This window comes from Myotis yumanensis, unplaced genomic scaffold (assembly GCF_028538775.1).
Source record: "Myotis yumanensis isolate MYYU_CA2020_CCGP unplaced genomic scaffold, mMyoYum1.0.hap1 SCAF_6, whole genome shotgun sequence".
Classification (NCBI taxonomy): Eukaryota; Metazoa; Chordata; class Mammalia; order Chiroptera; family Vespertilionidae; genus Myotis; species Myotis yumanensis.
In genome coordinates, this window is record NW_027223757.1 from 42,610,886 (window position 1) to 42,638,136 (window position 27,251).

The window sequence follows — 27,251 nt, forward strand, 5'->3', positions numbered from 1 at the left end:
GTTACTATACTATCTGACAAGAAATAAGGCAGTATTATTTATAATTATTATATAAACTACTAGTAGCTAAAAATTAGTCAGAATACATAAAGGTAACAAATAGAACTGGGAAGCAGTGACCTAAGACAAGCAACTGAAAAATGAGGAGAATGTTATGGGAACCAGTGAAAGAGTGCTTCTAGGACAGAGTATTGGGTTGAGAAAATATCCCCTTAAGATCCTGTTAGATAAAGCCTCACAAATATCTACTGTATTTCACAAGTCCAACAAATTAATAAGAACAATTCTTGGTGACATGTTAGTTTAAAATTTATCATGGATAAGATGTGAGCCAATGGAGATACCTAGTGCAGCCAATTGGGTAAACAAGTTTGCCTCAGAGGAAATGTAAACAGTAGTTAGAGATTGAAAGGAAATTTTTTAAATTGAGAAATCATGATTTTTAAAAATACAAATGGAAAAGGATCTTTCTCTGTCTAAAGCAGAGAAAAAGACATTTGTCTAAAAATTTCTGGATAGACAGTTGGAATGCAAAAGAATATCCGTAAACAGGAGATGTGCCAATTTCTCCATTAAACTTAGAGGAGAAGATGAAAGAACAGGTGCTAATGAAGCAGTGCTTGTCAAATCGATGGTGGAAAATTTAGGTAGGACATTCTCATTTAGTGATTGCTATTCTCTTGGAAGCAGAACAGGTTTCCAAGATAAGTAGCAAGTTAGACTGTAAGACTTGAGAAGTAGAAACAAATATTTGAAAACATGGTTGCAGAATATAAGAGAGTGTGGTGACTAGAGTTTCTAGCAGCTATGGAAGAGTTGACAGCTCATTTGTGATTACTATCAGTTTATAGTGGTTCCACTCATCACAACTGCTGGGTTTTCTCCATCTGAGTTTACCCTTCTAAGTCAGATACAGTGAAGAAGATACTAACATTAATACATTTTGAGGAGGGAAAAGCTATAAACAACAGAAAAAAAATAAATTTGGTACTAGAATAGTGTGGCTGTAACAATAATCCATAGACACGAATTTTAATATGGAGAAACATGAGGAAAGGAAATAATTAATATAGAGTAACAAATAAAGAAACAACTTGTGGATTTAGAGGGTCAAAAGCAAGTGCATTTGGGTCAAAAAAACAAATACCCAAAGCATGAAGGAAAAGAGTTGCATTTCTGAATTGATCTAAGAGTTAGTGTACTTTGGGTCATGATAATGATTATTATGTCATTATAGTCATATATAAATATTATGGGGCTGAGAGGTCCCCTAAATGAATAACTCAAGAAGTTTAAAGTCCATAGTAATGGCTGCATCTTCTATAAGGAAAGAGAGTTTAGGAGGTCAGAAGAATGGTCTCTCCCCTTGAAGTTTCAACAATTTGAACAGCTATAATTCAACAAAGGATTACCTGCTCAATGCACAAACAAGTCTGAAAGATAAACACACTGAAACATCTAAAGGTGGACAAGTAAGAGAAAATTGGGGAGGTGATAGGGAGAAGGGCTCAGAGGAGCCACAGATGCAGCCAGGCAATGCGGAGTTCACTACAGGGCTCAACCCAGAGAGGGGAAGGAGCAGAGTTTTAGTGAGCACAAAAGCCAAACAGCCAAAGCAATTCTGAAAAGAAAAAAGAATGAAGCCAGAGGTATCACCCTACCTGACATCAAATTATACTACAGAGCTATGATCATCAAAACAGCATGGCATTGGCAGAAAAACAGAAACACAAACCAATGGAACAGAATTGAGAGCCCAGAAATACCACATGTATAATTTTTGACAAAAGCACTAAAAGCATACAGTGGAGAAAAGAAAACTTCTTCAATAAATGGTGCTGTGAAAATTGGAAAGCCACACAAAAGAATAAAACTAGACTACAGTTTGTCTTTATGTACAAAAAGTAATTCAAAATGGATCAAACACCTAAATATAAAATCTGAAACAATAAATTACGTAGAAGAAACAATAGGTACTAAACATATGGACCTTGGTCTTAGAGAACATTTTATGAATTTGACCCCAAAAGCAATGGAAGTAAAGGCAAAAATAAATGAATAGGACTATATAAAACTGAAAAGCTTCTGCACAGTGAAAGAAACCACAACAAAACAAAAAGGGAACCAAGCTAATGGAAGAAGAGATTTACAAACACCTATGACAGGGGTTAATATCCAAGATATATAAAGAACTCATACAACTCTACACCGAACAAACACACAATCCAATTTAAAAATTGTTCACAGGATCTGAACAGACACTTTTCTAAAGAAGACAAACACATGGCTAACAAACATATGAAAATATTCTCAAATTCACTAGATATTAGGGAAATGCAAATCAAAACTACAATGAGATACCACCTCATACCTGTTAGAATGGCTGTTACCAACAACACAAGTAATTGTAACAAGTGAGGAGCAGTTGTGGGGAAAAAGGAACCCTCATTTCCTGCTGGTAAAAATGTAAACTGGTATAGCCACTAAGGAAAACAGTATGGAGGTTCCTCAAAAACTTAAGAATAAAGTTACCATATCAGCCTGAAATCCCTCTTCTGGGTATCTACCTGAAAATATTGACAAATTTATTCACAAAGATATACGCATCTTAGGCATTGTCCTTGACAATACACTGACACATAGTTTATTCAGATATTTTTATTCTTTTAAAAACTGTTTTTAGTATAATCTAAAACACATGTATACTGTTTATATATATTCGTAAACATATATACACAGTGTATACTATGTGCATATGTAAATATAGATAAAAATATGTGTGTGCTTATAATGTACCAATTTAAAAATTGTCAAGGTCAAGTTTATATGGTTTTTTAAAATTCTTTATTTTGAAAGTATTATATATAACTCCTTTCCCCCCCCCTTGACCTCTTCCCGTCCACTCCCATGCCCCAGCATAGGCCCTCACCCCCCTACTGTCTGTGTCCATTGGTTATGCTTATAGCATGCATACAAGTCCTTTGGTTGGGTGCACCATGATTTACACAGAGACCGTATGACAATATTAGAGCATATCAAAACAGTTATTATTTGTATAACATTACATATTCTAATTAGAAAATTCAACATCAGCTGAATAACAAATCATAAAATATAATTTATATAAAAAGATGCATGGGAATGGATCTACGCTAGCACATGCATAGAAGTAACATCATTTACTTAGGGTCTTGGAATAACATAAAAGTACTGACTAGAAACAAGATACATCATAATTCAAAAAATTCTTTACACAATGACAGACTGATTTGAAAACAGAAAGACACTGGTTGTTTTGTTACTAAGGCTATTCCTGGCAGTTATCCAGGGACTACAACTGCACAACCTTACAAACAGCATAAAAATTGACTGTTTGAACAAAGGGGCTCCGCAGGATAATGAGTGGTGCACAGTATTTCTCACTGTGCACTGATGAGCTCCTTTTGAACTTTGCCAAGATTTAAACAATGGTGACAGGGCTCTGGCTCTGGCAGGAAATGTGGGTCTTGAACAGTGCTTCAGGAATGAGGGCTTTTGTTGTTCCTTTGCTTGTTTGCGTTAGAAACCACATTTTAATAATTTAGACTCCTTATTGGTTCTAATTAGTTCTGGAGTCTTAAAGAAGCTTATAAAATATCAGAAAGAAATATTTGCCACAATGGTCTTCTTAAAAAAGAAGGATCTAGAGTTGCTCTTAGATTAATCATTAAAGGTTAAAATTTTAAATTCCAAGGTAGAAAAAGCTTCCGCAAACTTTTTAGTGGTATCATGAGTAGGGGAAATATATAGGTCGGATAGCATGAAATGCTTGATATTTCATTGTAATCAACAAAAAATGACAATTTTATCTTTCAACCTAATATGATAACTTATATAATTAACCAATGTTGTATAAAATAATGTCCTTCAGGTAAAACTATGTGCTGAAGTTAAATTAACTGCAACACTAAAAATAGTATATTGGAAAAGCATCTGTCATTTTTTTATAATTAAAGCTTAATGACTTCTTTGACTGTTTTCCTCTTAGAGAGGATTAGATATATACCCCTCAAGTTCCCCTAAGTATCTTGGAAATAACTATATTATCTTATTACCTGAAGTACATTAAAATTATTTAAATGTCTATTTTACATGGGATTTATATTTATGTTTATATCTTCAGTGTATACTATTGTGACAGGCACAAAAATGCTGAATTAATAATACTGAATTATACTTACATTTAGGGATATCATAAAGAATATCCTATTTTAGCAATTGTACCATTTCCATTATTCCAATTTACTTTGAAAAAGAACTCTACATAATTTCAGGTGATAGAAAAATCTGGTCTCAGTTAACAAAGAAATATGTGTTCTATTTAGAAAATTAATGATGTGGTTTCCTTTTTAAATTAAGTTTTTTATGAATTTTCTCTGTTACGTTTCTGTTTCAATTTGTGTTATGTTCTAAAGAAAATGTCACCTTTAAAAAAGCACAGGTATTTGTTTAACTTGTATAATTTATGTTGATTCTGATGCAAATCGGTGCCTTTCCAGTAATAATAAATGTAAATCAGTGTTTACTCTCTACTAACGCAGATGTCCCATATACAACAGCTAAACAGCTCACTGCTTCAGTAGTGTCACTGTAAATTCACTGTCTGAATCAAATGCACATTTTTTTTAATCATAGAGAGATGAAAAGAGAGAGAGAGAAATAGCAATGTGAGAGGGAAAAATCCATTGACTTCCTCTCCTGTGGGCCCCAACTGGAGATCTAACCAGCAACCTGGGTATGTGCCCTGAACTGGAATTGAACCCATCATATTTTGATGTATGGGACTACACTCCAACCATCTGAGCCACAGTGGCCAGGATCAAAAGCAAACTTTTATTATTGAACTTAAATTATTCTAAAACTTTGATTTTTCTCAGGTGGGCAATTTTCTCCCAGAATTCCCTTACTCTTAGTTGCTATTCCTATTTTCATTTTTATATAACACCTTGTTTGACCTATCAAAATCCTAACTTCAAGCCTTCTCTATTCCAATCTATTTTATTTTGTTCATTTATGAAGCTTTTTGAAAGCTTTATTTTTTTAAGAAGACTATGTTAAGAAAAAGTTTCAGTGCCCTGCAATGTGAAACTGATTAGTCGTATAGTGTTTTATAAGGGGCAAAATTATGTATAAGATGTATAGGAACATATAAGAATTTCTCTATATCTATGGGAGTCTCTATAATATCAACTTAGCATTTTACTTACTCGTAAGCTTCAAATTATGACTTTGTGCTATATTTTTCTGATAATATTTATGTTCAAAACATTTATATTCATAATATTTTCAGTAACTAAGTTCACAAATCATTTTAAGCACTTAGTAGTATCCCTGAGAAATATTTATTCTGTAATTTATTGTATAATTGCAAAATAATTCTTAGCTCTAGGTTTTGCTATAAATTACTATTAAATGGCCTATTAGCAAAAGATGGTTGTTGGCAAAAGAATTTATTTTAAAAATCTTGAAAATACATTATAGAAAAAATTTTAGTGTTTTACTTTAATCTTTAAGTTTAAAAAGCACAAATATTTCTAAATATAACCTTAATATTACTGTGAAACTACACAGAATGAGGACAAAATCTATACTGCACCTGTATTTAAATAAATATTTAACATTTAAAAATGCCTTATTGGCTTAATAAAAAATTTAAAAAAATAATTATTATATTTAAGAGTTGTTGTTAATAGACACATAGTAAATGGTTGCTGAGTATCATAGTCTATTATAAAGTACAAATCACAGTTATACTGTCTATGATATCCTGCTTCTGGAAAAACTTGATCAATATCCTTGTCTCTGAATTTTTTGACAGTACCCTTTCACTTTCCACAGCTTGCTGTTTAGATTCATTTTTAGAAAAGAAGTTTAGTTATAAAGAATTATTATATCAGCCCTTTTCATTGGAAGGGTTCAGAACAGGTCCCCCCAGAGGGTGCTACTTGGGCATGTGGATTATTTTTAGTTGAAGGCAATTCAACTGAAATATAAACATAAGAGAAACCTGAAGACATGAGATAAACTTTTGCCTCTTCTTTAAAGAATTTAAGTTGGGAGCCTTGCCTATAAAAAGAGTTATTACCAAAAAATCACCTTTAAGAAGTTATCTATATGGGAAGGGGGCATCTAATTCCTGAACTCTGCTCTCATTGTTCTGTACATTACCCTACTTGCCTATGAAGCTTCCAAGCACCTTACATCTTTCATTTGCTCAGAATGTCATATATACTTCATTTTTACCTTTCTGTCTCTGAACTTCTCATGTGTGTGGGGCTCCTGAACATACTTATATAATTACATCTGGCTTTTTTATCTTGTTAATCTATCTTGTATTGATTGAGTTATTATATCAGCTGAAAGAAACTAGAAGAGTAGAGGAAAATTTCTTCCTCTTCACCTGGAATGTATCCTGTAGTTTTCTTAAACCCTTGACTCTAATGTCTGATATAATAGTCACAGAATTTCCCATTAAAAGTAAAAATAACTTGCTTTTCAAATTGTTTTTTTACAAAGAAAGGAAAATGATTAATAATTATGTTGTAATTAAGAGTATTTGGGGATCTATTTTCATAAAGGGAGCAAAAGGAATTCTGATCTTTTTCTTAAATCCAAGTCTAACCAGTGTGAGTGATGGAATAATTTAAAGACCAAAATCTTCACTCTCTTAAATAGCGAATATCTTTGTGAGGTCCAATAAAGAAAGAATTTCTCCAACAAGGAACAAAAACATCACAAGATATAAAGAAAAAATAAGTAAATTTGAAAAACTCAAACTTTAAAACTTCCATGCCAAAACACACACACCCACACACAGACACACACTTTAAATAAATTTAAAGACACGATTCTTACTAGGATAAGTTTTGCATTATTAATATTAAAAATATGTAACAAATTCCTATGTATCAATAAGAAAAGTCAATGAAAGTGAATGGGCAAGTCAAAGAAGGAGAAACTGAAGTCTATAAAATATGGGGGGAGGGGAGAGGAGGGAGGGAATATGGATCATTTCTAAAATGCAGATTCACCAAATTCAAACAGTGAGAATCTTAAATTAGTAATTTTGCAAACAGAAACTTTTTATATTACTAGTGCAAATTTAAATTAGTAAGAGAAATCTGGAGGACAATATTGTCAATATCTAATAAAATTGAAAATATATGCCAACTGTGACCAACAATTCCTTCCTCAGGATGTCCTCCAGAGAAGTCCTTACATAGGTGTTCCAGGACATAAGACAAGGCTCTTTATGACAGCATTGGTTTTCATAGCACAACACTGGAAGTGACTTGAACGTCTCAACAGAAGACTAAATAAAAACGGTATATTCCTATGATAGAATACTATTGAGCAACTTATACAAAATGGACTAGAATACCAAATTTAAAATAGTGGTTTCATGTGTGAATTTTTAAAAAGGGCTATGAAATACACCTTAGTATTTTGGGGACTACTCACAGGGCAGGCCTGACAAATTTAGTGACCAAAAGTAGCAACACAGGATGGTCTGATCATAAATTTCTAACTGGGCAGGCATATATGGCCTGTAGCTATGTCCCAGGTCCCAGGTCTGTAGCTTTCTTAAGTGCTCCCTGTCTACTGTTCTTATGCATATAGGATAACATACTTTTGAAATAGCAGAGTAATTTTCCAGACCCCTGAAAGATATAACCATAGGCACCAGAGCACAAGACCACCACAACAGGAGAGGAAACCCCTCATTGTTATCTTGTTCCCTCATACCATCTCTATTAACTATCCAGTATCCACCAGTGTAAAAGAAGAGTGTGCTTCTTCATTGTACTTTGTATTCAGTCATAGAGATTTCCCTGCTTTGCTTTTCCTGCCCTCTTAATCTATACCATGGATTTCATATACTTCCTTTACATTTTTCCTTTGATTCTCAATGCATGAAAGGAATTGCAAAACTACTATCCTCCAGAGCATTTTCTCAATCCAGTGAGCTCTTGCTTCTGGGCATGCCCTCAAAGATTTTGGCTCAAATAAACATATCAATTTTTTCTACAGGTTTGGAGGTTTTTTTATCAACACGTGGGGAGGTATGTGAAAAATGTAATTCTATCTTTTGTTCTTAATTTGAAAATTATGGAATTGAGAAATTTTATAGTAAGAGATTCAAACATTATCATTATCAGTAATATTTTATAGTTGTCATTTTGGGGTCATAGGAAATTATAAATAAATTTGCACTGCTATTTTTAGTTATTTTACTATACAACTAAATAGTTATAATTTCACTATTCTTCAAAATTTTCCCCTAAACTATTAGAATGCTTCCACTAGAGTGCAAAATTGAGACAACATACTATCAAAATGCAAAGATATGGTGAAAGTCAATTCCCATTTAGTTAAAAACTGTGTTGTTGTTGTTGTTGTTTTAATTCAGCCTTTCCATTTTTTTTATATTACCTGGAGCCTTTTTAAGTTCCCTGAAAAACAAATATTTGATTTCATTCCTTGTATATAATAAAAGTGCAATCAGGAGGCATAAGCAAAGCATAGTGAGGTTTTCGAAGGCTCATTTATGAATCATAAAAGGCTTGATAGTGTTAAATACCAATTGCAATGCTAAGGAAACATGCTGGGAAGCATTCGCGCAGCTGGAAAACCATAGCATCAGGAGTCCTATTAAAAATAATGTAAAATAAGTGTAGATCTCAACAGACTTCCTACTTTGCCATAGTTGTTTATAAACTGGAACAGAATTTTGTTCTTGTAGTTTTTTTTTAACTGTAAAATGATCAAGGTTTTGTTTGTTTGCTTTTAAAATTTCAGCAGCACTTAAAGTTATAAAAAGAAGGCTCATTGAAAAGAAGAGAAAAAAAGCTTTTATTGACTAATACATTCTCTTAGTAACCACTAACAGTAATAATATTCAAACACAAGACTCTATAAGCACAAAGGAAATGTAAACTTCTTTGTCATTTCTAAAAGAGCTAAGTTTAAATGTTACTTAAAAAAGCAAACACTTCTCAGAGTCTAATCTACTCAATTCTAACAAGGTAAAGAGACTGAATGTGGTTTTAAAAATTGCTCATTTTTACTGTAATTATAAAAAAATTTGTTATTTTGCTGATAACATTATATCACACATATAGACAAATATTCATTTTATTTATTTTTTATGTTTATTGAATTTACTGGGGTGACATTGGTTTGCAAAACTATACAGGTTTTAAGTGTACAACTCAATAAAAAACCATCTGTACAGTATATGGTGCACCCATCACCCCAAGCAAAGTCTCTTTCCACCCCCATTCTCCCCTCCTCTTTGCCTCCACCTCCTCCTCCACCTACCTACCACCCCTCATTCCTTCTGGCTGTCACCACACTGTTCCCTATGTCTTTGTGTGTATATCCTATCTAATAAAAGGGTAATATGCAAATTAACCGTCACTCCATCACAAAAGATGGCAGTCTATTATAATTATGGTTCAAAAGTAATCTGGTAAACTAACTCATAATGTTTGATAGCCAAGATAAAGCAACATGAAAGAAAGCATTTGGTATCCTTTGTATATACTAGTAGTAACAGCAATAGTAATAATAGTAGTAATAATAATAACAACAATTACTTATCTTGAGTGTTTTCCATTTGCTAAGCAACTATACATACATTCTCTCTAATTGAGAGCCAGGTTCTCAAATATGATGCATAAATTCCTTAAATAACCCAATAGTAGAAGTGAATTTAGTATCTATAATTGCATACCAGGTAAGGGACGGAGTATTTTTTTTTGACTTGCAGTTAGGTTTTAGTTGTGTGTGTGTGTTTTTAATCTGAATTAGTATACACAAGAGTATCCATCTATGCCAAGAGCTTTACACACAGTAAATTGTGAGATCGACATTTAAATTATTCTTTCTTCATGTTAGTGTCCTTCTTCCCTTCATTGTGTCTCCTGCATCTATCCCCCATCTCTGCTGTCCCAATGATGTATTTGACTAAATTAAAAAGGACTGCACTGCAGTGCTGTTGTACTACCAGATATTAGCATTTAGCTCAAACTGCCATTCTATGGAGTAACATCATTCCCATCCTACATAATAAAAGCCTAATATGCAAATCGACAGAACGGTGGAACTACTGGCAGAATGACTGCACTGACCACCAAGGGGCAGACACTCAATGCAGGAGCTGCCCCAAAACCCACAGGCCAGCCCTGCAAAGGGAGGAAACCGGCAGATGGAGGCAAACAGCAGCGGCAGGGGGGCGGGGCCAGTGGTGGATGGTACCAGGCTGGCCAAGGCAGGTGTCAGCAGGGGCCCCCTGATTGCCCCACCAGTTGCCCCACAGATTAACCCTGATCGCCGGCCAAGCCTAGGGACCCTACCCGTGCACAAATTTCATACACCGGGCCTCTAGTTTTACATATAATAAAACTGATCTTAAGACACAATCAATAACATTCCAAAGGATATGTACAAAGAATGAATAGATGACAGATGATAGATAGATAGATAGATAGATAGATAGATAGATGATAGATAGATAGATGATAGATAGAGATAGATAGATGACACTCAAATACCTAAATTTGTACAACTAAGATGTAAGTTTTGCTCTGTGGAGTATGAGTATACAGTACTCCCTACCAAATTTTATTAGTATTACCACACTAGGTCAGAGAAGCCCCAGCAGATCAGTGGCTTCAGCTGCCTCCAGCTGGGGCTCATTCTGTGTGAGAGATAAAAGGACAAAAAGTTTCAAGTAACAAGAAGTGTCTGTGAATAAGCACCAGAAGTAGTAGTTCTATAAGGGTTCAAAAAATTGGGTTGTTTAAGGTAGTGAAAATGTCAGAAATGGCCTTATGGAGTAGGGGCCCAACACAGAACCCTGGAAGTGAATGTTAAATAGTTGACAAGGTGAGAGAGCTCAAATTTGATACAATATTAAACCACAAAATAAGTATAAGGCAATCTAAAAGTATTTTGATTTTTCCTATAACTATTTATGTGATTAAAAACATATTAAATACTATTTAAAAATAATGGTGCCCAGCTTTGCTGATATCCTAAACATAATTTTTCCCATTATTTTATCTATTGCTAATCTAACAGTATTTTGATTTTCTTTTAATTCCTCCCTATTTTTAGTTAATTCTAATATAAAGTTACCATTCACAAGACACAGAACACCAAAAGTTCCAATGAATAAACTTCAAAACTTAACATTATTTCAGTGACTAGGCTTCAATTCAAAATTACTATCAATAGCAACTATAATCCCTACCTCTTTCTCATTGTATTAGTTTCTAAATATTTTAGTTTTTAGTCTTCAACAAGAGTACTCATAAACACTATAGGAGAAATATAGAATAAGTAAGAAGACATAAAGTTTGGGCTTATTAGTTATGTCTTTATTTATTGAATATCTAATATATGTCAGATACTGCATTAGAAAAGTTATAGATATCAATCATAATTAGTAATATATGATTCTCTCCCTCATACGGTATCCTTCTTCTTGATAATAAACTTTGAAATTAATAAAATATTGTCAAAATGCTTTGAAAATTGCCTATATTTGCTACTTCCATAAGTAAAAATTTTAATTTTGGGTACAGTTCACAATGTTTTTTAAAGGAAAAATATTTTTATTATGTTGTAGAATTCTTACCAATAATTTTTTTGCATTAATATTATGGAAAATGTCAAAATAAACTTAAGTATTACAAAATACAAAGTAAACACAATGTTATAATATTTAAAAGATAAGAGTTCATTTCAAAAATATGAGTTAATTAACACTGCCAACTAAGAAATAGTGAAATAATGCTTTCTTGGCCAAGAAGAAATCCTTGGTTTATTTCATTAAAAACATAAAATAAAATGTCTAGCCTCCTGTCTAAATATGCTTAATATTCTTTTTTTAACTATATTTTTATTGATTTCAGAGAGGAAAGGAGAGGGAGATGGAAACATCAATGATGAGAGAAAATCATTGATTGGTTGCCTCTTGTACGCCCCCTACTGGGAATCAAGCCAGAAACTTGGTCATGTGCCTTGATGGGGAATTGATCCATGACTTCCTGGTTCATAGGTTGTCATCACTCAATCACTGAGTGACCGACCAGGAATACTTAATATCCTTGATTTATTTTTATATAGTATCTTATTTTAGGTTCTTTGGGTTTAATTTTCTCTTATCTCTAAAATATAAGTATCCTATCCTAGTATAGGAACATTTTATAATGAAATTTAGATTTGTATCACCCATTCTCTTTGTTAAATAGAAAGTTAGCATTTTTAAAGTGAAAAAAAAAAAATAGTGTTGGAAAACCACATTCCATTTTATAAATGAAGAGCAAATACTTTCAAGATATCAAAATCACCACATACTAGTTAATTTAAGACAAACATCTCTCTGTAATAGAACTATACATCTCTCTTTGATTCTTTATATTTAATTACACAAATAACATATACTTTGAGTAAAATTGTTGCAGGAAATATATATTTGAAATATATTATTGTTCTTTGACTTATTTAACCACTTATCATAAAAAAGTAAAATCTATTAGCAATCTACCAAAGGTAATAAATAATGATAAAAGGGACTTACATGATCAATTAGTTCACGGACCATTCCATTCCATTGTCCATTGGCATCATCCTGGGCTCCATATTTCCCATCCTCTACAAGTCTAATTTCATATGTGAAGCCAAGGATTGTAGATAACTCTCTGAGAAGGTCAATGCAATAGCCTTCAAATCTATCGTTCCCGTAGAGTGGTTTGTCAGACTTCTTAAACAGGACATAGGGTTCTTCCTGGAAACAGTGAACATGAAGATAAGAGGTATCAGCTAATCATGAAGTTATTAGGATTATAGCACTCCTTAGAAGATGGAAAAATTCACATTAATTTATGATACAAGTCAATTTTATTTTTTTATAGTTGTAATTAATATAGTTTGAAATACTAATAAGGTAGATTATCAGGAACACTTGTGCTTCACAAAAGAATATTTAAATATAATAATTTTACCTTGACTACATAATAAAAATATGATGTTATGTCTTTACCATATACTTATATCATATATAATAAATAATATGACATGTTATATACTGCATAATACATATGTATAGGTATAATATATAGTACATTTAATATAATTTCACCATCATTACAATACCCACATTTAATTCATACCATTTAATCAATATTTGGTATGCTATTTCAGTGGGACCTATAGAAAAAATAATTTTTTAAAAAGTTATTGCCTAATTACTTACCATGTGCTAAGAACTAGAGTAGTACTTTTATATATATTATCACTTTTTTCTAACAACCAGGCAAATGACAACTATTATATTTAATTATAGGAGAAAAGTAATAGCTTCTCTTAGAATATATTATAAAACTAACATTTACCAAGAACTTATACATTCATACAACATTTTATGAACCACCTACTATGAGGCAGCCCTTCTCTATAAAAGAGAAATCCAAGTCCTCAAGTTCATGATATAGAGAAGAAAACCAATACTAAATGCCTATACAAATAGAACATGTAACTTTGTCATCAATAAATGGTATAAAAATGTAAAATAGGGGGCAATAGGATACAGAACTACAGCAAGATATTTGGCAAGATAAGAGAAGACAAGACACAATTGAGTAATATGTGTGGAATGGAGAGGAGAGATGAAGTAGAACTTAAGGAGTTTGGCCACTTGAAAATATGAAAGAAGGGGATTTTAGGTCAAGACTCAGCAAGTAAAAAGCCCTGAGACCAATATGACACTGGACTATTCCAGGAAGAGAACAACAGCCATCAATGAAGAGATTAAGAAAACAACAAAAAACACCTCATAGAAACAGACAGCAATATGTGATGATCAGGACTCTTTTACAACGGTCATTTTCAAGAGAGGTTTAAAAAATTTCCCAGTTTATATGGTTACCAAGCGATAAAGAGGATCTAAGGAGAGGAAAACATGATATTTTTAATTCAGATTACTTAAATTCCAGGGTACACACTTTTCCCACTATTTTATGTTGCTTTCTATACCATCAGACCATTTGTGGCAATCCATACATGCTGAATTTTTAAATGCACTTGGGTTAAATAACTTTAAATCAGAAATTAATCTGTAGCTAAATTCAAAGCTAGATGATTGGTTTTACCATTAGTTAAGAGAACAGTTAGGATCCTCTCTAATTTTTATGTATGTGATCACATGTAAACTTCATTCCTCAGAGGTACACAGAGTACTAAGTATGTGATAGATACAGTATTTTTCCAACCTTGGAGTTATTATATCCATTTCTGCCCTACTTTTTAAGTTAGATAACATGATTCCATTGATCAAAATTTAGATACCCTTGTTACAGTGACAAGAGGAAATACTGGAGCTAAACAGCTTTCATGTGCAGAGCATATTCAGGTGTCTCTTTTTCTGGTTTTCCCACACAACTTTTGAATTCTTTTACCATAGTATTTACCATATTGAGTAGTGAGAGATGATTTATATGTGTATCTTCTGAACTAGACTTGCAAAATGTACGTGGCAAGATAGTTACTTAAATTTTCATTAATAGTACCAGTCATCACCAGGCACCTAGGGGGCTTACAAACAAAATGACTGTATAATGAATTAATGGAAATGGGTTCCTGTGGTCAACGAGGGCGGGGGAGGGCAAGGGAATTTGAACTTGAAGAGAAAAATTACGAGAGGTCTGTTTCCCTATGGGGTCCTATTATAGTAGTAACAAATCCTCAGGTCACAAACCAATGAGAAGAGGGTTAGAGACTTGAGATGTACACACCATATTCCCCTGCAGAATAGAGGCCAGCCCCAGAATTTAGGACTGGGAATTAAAAGAAGCAAGTTGGTTTAATAGATTAACTGTCAACCTCATACTTTGGTTTTCATTCGGTTTCTGACTTAGAAATAAATGAATGTATGTATATACATTAAATTAATTATACATATATATTAAATTTATTTACATTTATTAAATACATATAAAATAAATTATATTAATATGTATTAATTTAAAAGTCACAAGCACTAACCATTTGTCAAAATCCCTGCACTAATAACACCATCCAATATTTTCTAAGCACTTACTTTGTGTCAGGCCCTGTTCTATGTGCTTTTCTTAGATTAATTTATTTATTCCTCATTACACCGCTGTAATGGTCAGTAACATTATTGTTGCTATTTTATATGTGAAATAACTTAGGACAGGGGTGCAAAGTATTTTCCCTAACAACAGTTAGCACACAATTCAGGTAGTCAGACTACTAGACCGCATTAAATGGTTCCTAGTGATCATTTCCAAACAGCATGTGAATGCATAATTGCACATAGCTCATTGGATAACTTAATATGCACTGTATGGCTTTATTTTTTTTTTCAATCAACTGGGATTAACTTCTAGTCTATGCTGCATGCAAAATGATAATACACTTACTCATTCAACTATCCAATCAAAACAACAATGTAGAAAATGAGTAAATATATAATCCTAAAATTCATTTTCTATATCACAAGTTATCTCCTTTCCAAATAAGAATACATTTTTTAACATAACAGTATAGAATTTAGGAAAATAGCATATTTTAAACCTATAAGACTCAGTAATATATGTCTAAAAAATGCTCCTATTTTCCCATTTTCACTGTTCAATCACCATTGTCTCTATTTTAATTTTTTTGTTCCAAAATATTTATGGTATATTTTTCACACGAATTCACTTGAACACTGAAGAAAAATATGATGAAAGCTAGTGAACACTTAAGAGTTCATGAGGTATGTGCATGGGAGGTATATGTGCACAAGGTACAAAAGCAGAACAAAAATTTCAAGAATTATTATGCTATTTAAATGACATTAATCTAGCGTGTAGTAGTAACCATTTGACCTATTAACTTGATTTTCTTCACCTATAACCTAATAAGAAAACTTCTGTCATAGGCAAATAAATTTGTTGATCCCTATAAGATTAAAAAGTCTCCTTAGACCGGCTCTCATATAACTAGAAAAAATTATGTGGTCTGAGTGCATCTTTTTAGTATTTATGAATCTCTACAATGTCAAATACCATTTTCCCATATTTAATTTTGATAAATAAGACACAATTTTCCAGCTGCGATTCCTATCTCCAGTTACACTGTGTCACAAGATAGTTTACATGGAGTTATGACTCTCTTTTAAACTCTCTTTCTCTGCTTCGCGCAGCACAAGAATAAATAATATACTCATGTAAGAAAAGAAAAATGGTACCAGAAGCAATTACTGTACCACATATTGAGTTCAATGAATAATATGATAAAACTCTCCTGGGCAACTTCACTGATTTCTCATAGAGTCTTAAATCTCCACATCAGCATTTGCTAGAGGTAAAGGCACTTCATTCTACTGGCATCTGTAATAAGGATTTGTCAGCATTTCCACTATCAACTCCAGTTTTAAGGAACCCAATAACTCATATATTTTTATCAGCATTAGATGGGAGTTGGCACAGAATAAACCTAAAATAAAGTTCTGAAAAAAGTAAAGTATGTTTTAAGGCTCGGGGGAACAAAATGTTTTATTTATATATAATGAAATCTTATGATTATAAGTGTATAACTCATATATACCTCAGTCCTTCTCTACAGAGAGTGAAATTATCTTCCTCAGATGTTAGCCCTTGAACTATATTGTCTTACCCATGATATTCAAAAGACAAGGCCATACAATGCAAATTAATTTTATATTATAATCTATAAAATATCTCTTGTTATCTCAATAATAAAGCTAAACCAACAAATTTATTTCTTCAAACATGAACTGAACTATTATGTACCAGCACTATTTTAGGCTCCAGATATACAACAATTAAAAACAAAAGAAAACAATACCTAAGAATTCTGCCCTACTGGAGCTCCCATGTAGTAATGAATTTAAGACACTTACCTATTTCATATAATCCTGTATTACTTGCATGGCTACTCTGCTTCATTAATCATTAGAACAAAATATTGCTTTAGAGCACATTTCTAAGAAACACAACTGTGTGTCTTGTTTTAGAGCACTCTGTTTCTCTGTGGATATTCAGTTGGCCCCAGTCTGGTTCTGAAATTACCTTATTACCAGAAAATTTTAAAAATTAGTTTGTGGCAACCAGCTGAAACCCAAATTGCTTATGGATAACATTATTCTCAATTAAGAACAGTATTAAAGGATTTATACTTTATGCATTTATATTGTTAATGACTCAATTTTTTTGTAATTAAGATAAAGTTGACCAAAAACAAAATAAAACATAACAGGGGAAAAAACAAAAACAACAACAACAACAACAACAAAAACACCACCTTTTCCCAAATAGCATCCCTATGCGCCAAATGAAAAGTTATGGATTTTAAAACTTAAAAATGAGCAGTTTATATTTTCCCAAGAATCATTTATTTTTTTCTATGTCTGACCCTTGAGGGCATACTCATTACATCTCATCACTCTCCTCCCGCTGAAAGCACTGACTAATAAATAATAACAGAGCAACTTGGTTTTCAATGAGTGCGAAGATCAAGGTAGGTGCTGAGAAGTTGATTAGAAGTAGAAGGCTAACAAATGAGCTACATGAAGGGCAAGGGCAATGATGCTGCTGAGGTTGCCTCTTCTGGAAGTTGAGTCAGCTCTTTAAAACTATAAAACATATGTGTCAACACGAGAAAATGTTTTTAAAAACAACTTGCTCTAAGATACTCAAGAGAACACAAAGTAGAGAATCATGTTTTTGGAAGGGAGATTAAGGACGTTACCACTGACAGTGATGTTCAGAAGATGGATATTTCTTTAACAACAAATAAGTTATTGACTCCCTATAACTATCTGATAATGACCTATCCCTCTCCTCTACTAGGCAACACTCTTGGATAGATGAAGAACATACATCATGTAACCTAGACCAAAAGAAAAAAAAGCTTATGATAATAATAGGATGTTTTCTGAATATTAATACATATTTTTAATTGGCATGTTTTGATTTTAACTGGCCATCATTAATCCTGTATGGAATAGTGAACTCTAAGTAAAAAATGACAACTCCAAAAATGATCAATAAATTATCATGGTCTTTTAAGAGAGTACAATTTTAAGTTTTTATATGCTGTTTACTAAGATGCATGTAGATATTTACATTAGATAACCTCCCTCTAAAATATAAATATAATTTTTTTGTTCTTCCATCCATTTTCTACCAATGTATGCATAAACAAATACTTTTTGTGTAGATCCTATGTACTGATTTCCAGAATAGAGGTCAGAAAAATATCTCTTAAAAATTAAACAGTAAATATTTTGGCTCCTTGGACAACACAGTTGCAACTACTCAACTCTTGCCATTGTAGAACAAAAGAAGCAATAGAAGCAATGGAGAAGCTGGCAAAAACTGTCAGAGTTTTTAAAAAAATCACTATTTTAGGAACTCTGAAATCTATTAAAAAAGAAAGAAAGAGCTTACAACTAGGGAAAATCTTTGTAAAGAGAAAACCTGTAGGTATTTGCTAGAAGACCTCTGGTGCATACAAATTTACCCTGTTCCTACTACCCTCCACTTCCCTATTCTGTAGCACCCTTGAAGAGGGCAACCAGTATACCTGGTGCAGGCTCTGAATGCCAGGGAACAGTATGGGCTTATTCTCAAAAAAGGCAGTTCTGTATTTTGACTGTGTGACGGTTCCCTGGAGGACCGGCTTAAGGACTTCACTTTGTGTTGCCTACATGGAACTTCGTGGGGGCTGAAGCTGCTTTATAGGTGGTGTTGTCATGAGCATTTTTAGACAAATACATCAGCCACTACCTCCTGAGCAAGAGATAATGCCAGGGGCAAAACTACATGAACCAAAATGCCTGGGACAGAAGAGGCTGGGGCAAGAGATACTTAATAGAATAAGGGCTATGAAAATCTCTAGTATATTAAAGGGAATCCATATTTAAGGGAAGCCCACATAGATGCCTGTTTACCAGAGAAACTCGAAAACACTAATGCAAAGATTTATGCACACCTCTGTTCATTGCACATTATTCATGGTGTCCAAGACATGAAGACAACCAAAGTGTCCTTCGATAGAGGATTGGATAAAGAAGATGTGAGATATTATATATATATATATATATATATATATATATATATATATATATTACTACTCAGTCATGAGAAGAAATACTGCCATTTGTGACAACATGGATAGACCTTGAGAAAATTATGGTAAGCAAAATAAGTCAGTCAGAAAAATCTGAGAACCCTATTACTTCACTCACATGTGGGATATAAAAGTGAAACTCATAGACACGAAAAACAGTATGGTGGTTACCAGAGGGGAGGGTGTGGAGTGGGGCAGGGGGTAAAAGGGGCGAAATATATGGTGATGGAAGATGGTTTGACTTTGGATAGTGGACACACAATGTGATATATAGATTGTGTCTCATAGAAATGTACACTTAAAACCTATATGATCTTATTAACCAATGTCACCATAATAAATTTAATTTTTAAAAAAGAAAAAAAGGAAAACTTAGTAATGTTAAAATAGAAATAATCCCTAAAGCAATCAGAACATTCAATGCAATCATCAAAACCCCACTGTCTTCTTTGCAGAAATGTAAAAGCTAATCCTAGTTACGTCACTTACTATATAACTGTATTTATTTGAAAGATGTAGAATAAGTAAACCATGGAAACAGAAACCAAATTAGTGGTTGCCAGCAGCTAGTCCTAGGGAGGAATAGGAAGTGAATACTTAATGGATACAAAGTTTCCAGATGATAAAAATGGTCTGGAACAAGATAATGGTGATGACCATTCAACACTGTGAACATACTGCCCCAGCCAGTTCAGCTCAGTGGATAGAGTGTCAGCTTATGGACCTAAGGGTCCCAGGTTCAATTCTGATCCAGGGCATGTACCTTGGTTATACGCTCCTCCCCGGCCCAGGCCCTGGTCAGTGGGTGTGCAGGAAGCAACCAATCAATGTATCTCTTTTACATCAATGTTTCTCTCTTCTCTCTCTCTTCCACTCTCCCTAAAAAATCAATGGGAAAGTATCCTCAGGTGAGGATTAAAACACTGTAAACATACTAAAAGCCACTGAATTGTATACTTTAAATAGTGAGAATGCTATGTTTTATATTATGTATGTTTTACCTCAATAAAGAGCAAAATGAAACTACCAAACAGAAAAAAGTGGCCAGCCCTTTGGCCTTAGTTCACCAATCCCTGTGAAGAATAAATAAATTAAATATGTATTGTGTCCTCAAATTGCTATGGTATATTATTTAGAGAAAAATAAATACAAGCCCTGGCTGGTGTGGCTTAGTTGGTTGGGCATTGTGCCTTGTACCAAGAGATTGCCTGTTTGATTCCTGAGGACAAATGCCAGGGTTTCAGGCTCGATCCCTGATAGCTGGGTGTGAGGAGGCAGCCAATTGATGTTATGTTCTCACATTAATGTTTGCTTCCCATCACTTCCTTCTCCTCTCTCTAAAAATCAATAAAATGTTTAAAAATTATTACAAGATATATATATATATATATGTATATGTATATATGTACATATGTAATGGAATATATGTGTGTGTATGTTTAATAGAGTTGTACTTTACTAGTGTTTGTGGGTAATTATATTTATTCTACTACTTTGATCTGACAAACCACTGATAAAAATAGCCATTCCCTCCCAACTCTGGTCCCATTCACAAGCTGTGCAATGTATCTAGATGTACTATAACCACAAATTTATTCTCCCAAAAATTGTGATAGATGAATCTAGGGAGTGATTATTTTTATTAAAAAATTCTCCCATATCTATTCCTTATTCTTGTGTTTTATCAACACTGAATGTTTAATGAGTAATAGTATAAATAAAATAATTGTCACTCTAAGCACAAAATTATGGTAGCTATTTGTGCGGGTAAACACCCTGTTCAATGAGAAAATTAATATTTAGATATAACTTCTCAAATCTCTTATTTTACTTTATTTCATTCTCTTTTAAGAATGTGCTTTTGCCCTAGCTGGTTCGGCTCAGTGGAGGGCCCCGGGTTCGATTCCAGTCAAGGGCATATGCTTGGGTTGTGGGCTCAATCCCCAGTAGGGGACCTGCAGGAGGCAGCCAATCAATGATTCTCTCTCATCATTGATGTTTCTGTCTCTCTCCTTCACCTTTCCTATTTAGAATGTGCTTCCTATTTTCACCTTAAAATTATCATCTAATGCCCTGACTGGTTTGGCTTAATGGACAGATCGTTGGCCTGTGGACTGAAAGGTCCTCGGTTCAATTCCAGTCAAGGGCATGTACCTTGGTTGCGGGCCTATCCCCAGTAGGAGGTGTGCAGGAGGCAGCTGATCAATGTTTCTAACTCTCTATCCCTCTCCCTTCCTCTCTGTAAAAAATCAATAAAATATATTTTAAGAAATTGTCAGCTAATATCTGCTTTTATTTTCTCCTTGATTATTCTCTATAAAATGAATAAACAGGATATATATATATATATATATATATATATATATATATATATTCATTCACTCAATAACCAGTTATAGATATCCATAATATCCCAGGTATTATGTCATGAAGAGGAGAAGACTAATAAGACATGGTACTTATTCTTAAGAAGCATTACAGTTTAATGAGAGAAATGGAAAGTAAATAGACAAGTATAATATGACGTTACAAGGAAATAGCATTTGATTTCAGTTCTCAGTCTCAGTTGTACATTTAAAAAAATTAATTATTTCACCCTAACTGGTTTGGCTCAGTGGATAGAGTGTCGGCCTGCAGACTGAAAGGTCCCAGGTTCGATTCCAGTCAAGGGCATGTAGCTCGGTTGCGGGCACATCCCCAATGGGAGGTGTGCAGGAGGCAGCTGATCGATGTTTTTCCTCTCATTGATGTTTCTGACTCTCTATCCCTCTCCCTTCCTCTCTGTAAAAAATCAATAAAATATATTTTAAAAAATATTTTTAAAAAATTAATTATTTTCAATTAAAATTATAATACTGATGCCTGGCGGCCACTTCCAAATATTATGATCTAATTCATCTAGGGTGCCACCCAGGCATCCTTACTTTTAAAGAGCTTTCTAGGTGATTAGAATGTGCAGTTGGGCCAGCTTTACGGGTGTGTGACCCATGTAGATGTACAGAGCCCAACACTCTGAAGGTTCCTGTGCTAGGTTTACTACTCTGCTGGTGCCCTTTTAAAATTCTTAACAATTTCTAAAAGAGCGATCCTCATTTCCATTTACACTGGGAGCAGAAATTAGTAGCCAGTCAAATATGCATTAAAGGCATGAGAACTACCGAGTCAAACAAAGAAGTAAATGGAACTATTTTAGAGAGAGAAAAGTATTCATGTGGATGTTGAAAAGAATAAATAGCTGTATGATTTAAGGGAAAGAGAGTGTGAAGCAAGAAAAATAGGGGGAGATAATATCATAAGAACCTAAGTTAGGACAAAACCTTTTTGCTATAAAATTCTGAAAAACTATCTAGATATAATCATTGTTGATTATCAGGACTTCAATTCATATCCTGTCTAGAATGGCATTCTCTTTCCTAAGATTATTTTAAAGCATCTACCTAAAACCAACTTTGATGTAGGAAATGAAGTTGAGAATTTCCCCCCCCCCCCAGTATTCTCCCTTTAGGTATGTTTTTTAACTATATAGACATTGGATAAATTTGAATGCATGTTTGGGAGAGAGAAAAAGCAAATCAAAAGGAGAAAGACATAATTTGTCAAATGATTACAGTGTTTTCAATCATTAGGATTCTGTTTATAATAATTTAGTACAATAATTTGCTTTTGGAGGCTTTGGGGTCTTATAAAGGAGTACCCAAGATTACCCATCCTCTAACTCTACTTATATAATTTTTCCAAATCAGCTGATAGAAATATAAATTAGAATCAAGAGCAGAATACTAATTGGCTTCCTAGCCTCATCACACCTGAGAATGGATCAGGTGCTGCAAGCTCTTCAACATTACTGCATATGCACGTAAAACACTCTTACAAAAAAGTCCTTGTGCAGTGCGGATTATCCACCAATGATCAGTAGCAGTTAGCAGCATGTATCTGCTGAAAGTTCTTTTTTACATAATGAAAGTTCTTTTTTAACTTTCAGCCACTGTCCTTTGTAATCAATAAAATCAACAAATGTCTATAAATTACCTATCATTAAAAATACACCCTTCTTTAGGACAGAATTGTTTTTCCTAAATGTTTTTTAATCTAGTTGAAAATAGAAAAGTGTAAATTAGTAATACAAGCTTTCATGTAAGAGCCCAAGGAATAAATTGTATAGATAAGAGAACCATTAGGTGCCAGCAAAAGGAAAGAAAAATGTTCCAAGGTAGTTAGATAAGTCATCCTAGAGGAAAGGCCATCTGAAAAATGGATTGTAGAATGAGAACACATTAAATAGATGGAGAGCAATAAGAGTTGCGTAGGTAAAAGAAATGGAATGAGAAAAGGTATACAGAACTTCCCTGCACATGGCCCAAAAAGAGGAATGGTGGGTAATAAGAGGAAGATATTTATAAATATGTTTTAAAACCTTGGGGAAAAACAGTAAATATGGGCACCATTCATTGCTTTTTAATTTATAAATTACTTTGTAAGCATTAGAAGTTACCATCCTATATAATAAAAGGCTAATATGCAAATGGACCAAATGATGGAACGACCGGTTGCTATGACGTGTACTGACCACCAAGGGAAAGACACTCAATGCAAGAGCTGCCCCCTGGTGTTCAGTGTGCTCCCACAGTGCCGCTCAGCCAGAAGCTGGGCTCATGGCTGGCGAGCGCAGCAGCGGTGGCAGGAGCCTCCCCCGCCTCCGTGGCAATGCTAAGAATGTCCAACTGATGGCTTAGGCCCCCTCCCTGTGGGCCTAAGCCATAAGTCAGACATCTCCCGAGGGCTCCCAGACTGCAAGAGGGCAAAGGCTGGACTTAGGACCCCCCCCCCCCCCCCCCCCGCCGCAAGTGCAGGAATTCCATGCACTAGACCTCTAGTTTATAGATAATAATTATGCCAGGAACTTGTTATATATTTTGCAAATTTTTACCTCTAATACAACCTTCAAGTTGCATTTCATTATTATTATCCTCATGTAAAGTTAAGGTAACTTACAAAAGGCAAATCACCTAATACATGGCAGATTCAGAATTCAAAACTAGATTTTCTAACTTCTTTTTAGCCCTTAAGCCTGCAGAAATGTCCTTTTTTTCAGTGAGGTATTAAAGTCAGATATCAAGTGTCAACTGATCCTCTGCTGATTATTGGTGGGATAGGCAGTTCATGGATTTGCATATATATGTAAATTCCTTCACAGATATCAAGGAAGGCTTCAAAGTTCTTATGGTTTAACCTTGTGTTGTCTATAGTGTATTTTTCTTGAAAATTATCCCAAAAGTTTTATTTTTTTAAGTATGCAATTAAAAATATTTGGAAATTGTACATAATTGCATCCCTTTGAGATATCCACAATACATGTGAATTTACTAAAGACTCAGTGATAAAATAACCCCAAAGAATTTGGCTCAACCAAGTATTTTCCTAAATCTATTTAACCACAGAATAGTTGTAGGGTATACCTATATCACATACTTATTAGAACTACAGAACACACTGAAATTCTGATGTAACCAATTAATAAACAGGGAATGCTACTGCTACAGGGCATAGAAAGTGCATGTTGTATTATGAAAGTAGTGTTTTGTTTCTAAGGTCAGAGAGCATTGTACACACCAATAATAAGAAATGAGGTATTAAAGGTAGATATCAAGTGTCAACTGATCCTCCGCTGATTATTATAAAGTAGGAAATATAAATTTAGATTTCTTTTAAGAACACAAAGCTGTAAAAAATATTTGATGAACTTTGACTTTATTTACACTTGAATGCAGTATAAAATATTCTTCATATAATAGGAAATGTTTTACAAACAGCTATGTGGCAAAGGCATTGCTTTCCTATTAGTTTGTTCTCAGATGAAGTGGTAAAAACTCTTTTGTTTATTTGTTTTACCAATATAAGTTTACTAAGACAAGGTGATGAAAACAAATTCACAAGTTACTTTTATTTTAAACCAATTACTACATGGAAATAAGGCTAAGAGATCTCAGAACATAAAATTTACAGAATTCAAGTTAATAATGCTCATTCTTGTTTGATTATCTAATTAATGACATAAATTAATGGCATAAATGCCTTGTGAATGATGTACCTAATAAAATACATTGACTTATAAATGGATAAGGACCTGGGGACTAATCTATTATTATGGATTTCTAGGAACAAAGCACTCACTTTAGTGATGTTAGTAGAGCAAAGTACAGAAGTGTTTTCTGCCAGGGGAAGCAGTCTGTACTTTTCTTTCTGAGTCATTGTGTTGGGTTAACTGGATTCAGGATAAAGTATGTCATTAATAGAACCACTTATATCTCAAATAAAGAGAAGCAATTAGGAATCAATGTCAAATAATCAAGTTTTGATGGAAAGTACAGCGATAAGGACTTGAGAAATAGATATTGATCAGAAAATGAAGTTAGGTTGGAAGTACCTGACGTAATTTAGGACTTACTGGTCTTGAAAGTCTCGTAACTGTCATCATTACTTCTCAATATGGATAAAGTACTCATGAGCACAAATCAAAGAACAATATATATATATATATATATATATATATATATATATATATATATATTTCCTTTATACCAAATGATTTATCTTCCTGGGAAGCTCTCATTTATAAGTGTTGGTCAAACCAAAAAGATATATATTTATGATATAATCCAAGAAAGGAGAGAAATGTTCAGTGGTGTAGATTCACTAAAAACACGCATGTGCTCTCTAAGGAACAATATCGCCAATATTCATAATGCCAACCACCATCTATTTTGATAACTCCAGATAACATCTCCAGTAATAACCATTCTCTTCAGCTATAGAACTACATATCTAATTGCCAATGAAAGATACCATAAAAAATTAAATGCAATATTGCTTAATATTAAATTCATCATGTATTACCCTAATTCTGCATTTTTACAGAGAAAAATTTAGCCTTATATGAATTTAGCATTCAGTAACTGAATAAATACATGGAGCACATATATAAAAAGCTAGAAAATGGACAACCAAAAATAGAGGAAAAGCAGGAGAAAAATAATGAGGAAATAGGAAAAAAAGTGAAGTACAAAAAAGGAAAAAAGAGAATGAAAATTATAAATGCTTTTTAGTAAAAGCAACAATAAGGCAATAAGATTTCTTAGTTAACCACATTTTTAAAATGAGAAAAAAATTTCAAAACAGAATTTTACATTGGAAAGGTACTCAATAGATAGAGATTGTAAAATTTATATAATGGGCTTATGTGAAAAGCTGTGTTAATAAACTTAAATATCTTGATGTGCATCAATGCACAATATAAAACTGACTCAAAAAAGTAATAAAATAAATAGGTAAATAAACATAAAATAAATTATAATGATTATTAAATAAATCTTCCAGAAACATTCTAAATACTGTGAGATTTTATTTTTAAACTAATATAAAACAAATAATCTCAGGATATATAAAATGCTTTAGAAAACAGTAAATGCTATGGAACCAGTTTTCTTTTTAAATGTAGTGATCATAACACTGACATAGAAAGCTAACAAAATGGTTTAATACTGTAACTAAAGAGCAGTCACTGTCAAATCTACCTAAAAACAATACAACAAGCAAAACACAGCAATCCATTGACCAATTTTCAACCACAACCAATAATAGTTTATCTCTGGAATACAACTATTTTCACTATTCAGAAGCTGAATAATACATTCATCAAAACAATAATTACAACTTGAAAATTAATGATAATCTGTATAGATAACCAATGTATTCAATAATATTTATTGCCCCTTCATGAAATATAATTAATTAGAAAACTAGAAATAAAAAGTCTTTTGAGAATAAATTCTTTATTTTATCTAATAATGATAAAAATACCATTAAAACTAAGAAAATAGATTCAAAGAGTGAAGGTCTCACCAAATGCAAATAAAAAATAAGACAGATAAAGTCATTAAAAATAGTAAAGGATGAGGAAAAATTATAACTTCATATACGATGTGCAATTAAATATTTAAACAACCAAAGACAATTAATTATAGAGCTCTCAAATATAGCAATAT

General features: G+C 33.1%; 1 protein-coding gene across 4 annotated transcripts in view; it reads right to left on the reverse strand.

The window, feature by feature from the left end:
- GRIK2 (glutamate ionotropic receptor kainate type subunit 2) overlaps positions 1-27,251 on the reverse strand; it is a 560,389-nt gene that overhangs the window by 156,865 nt on the left and 376,273 nt on the right. For all 4 annotated transcript variants that reach the window (XM_070418015.1, XM_070418017.1, XM_070418019.1 and 1 more), the window contains exon 10: positions 12,629-12,835. In XM_070418015.1, the coding sequence (XP_070274116.1) occupies positions 12,629-12,835 (207 nt within the window). The remainder of the gene's footprint in view (positions 1-12,628; positions 12,836-27,251) is intronic.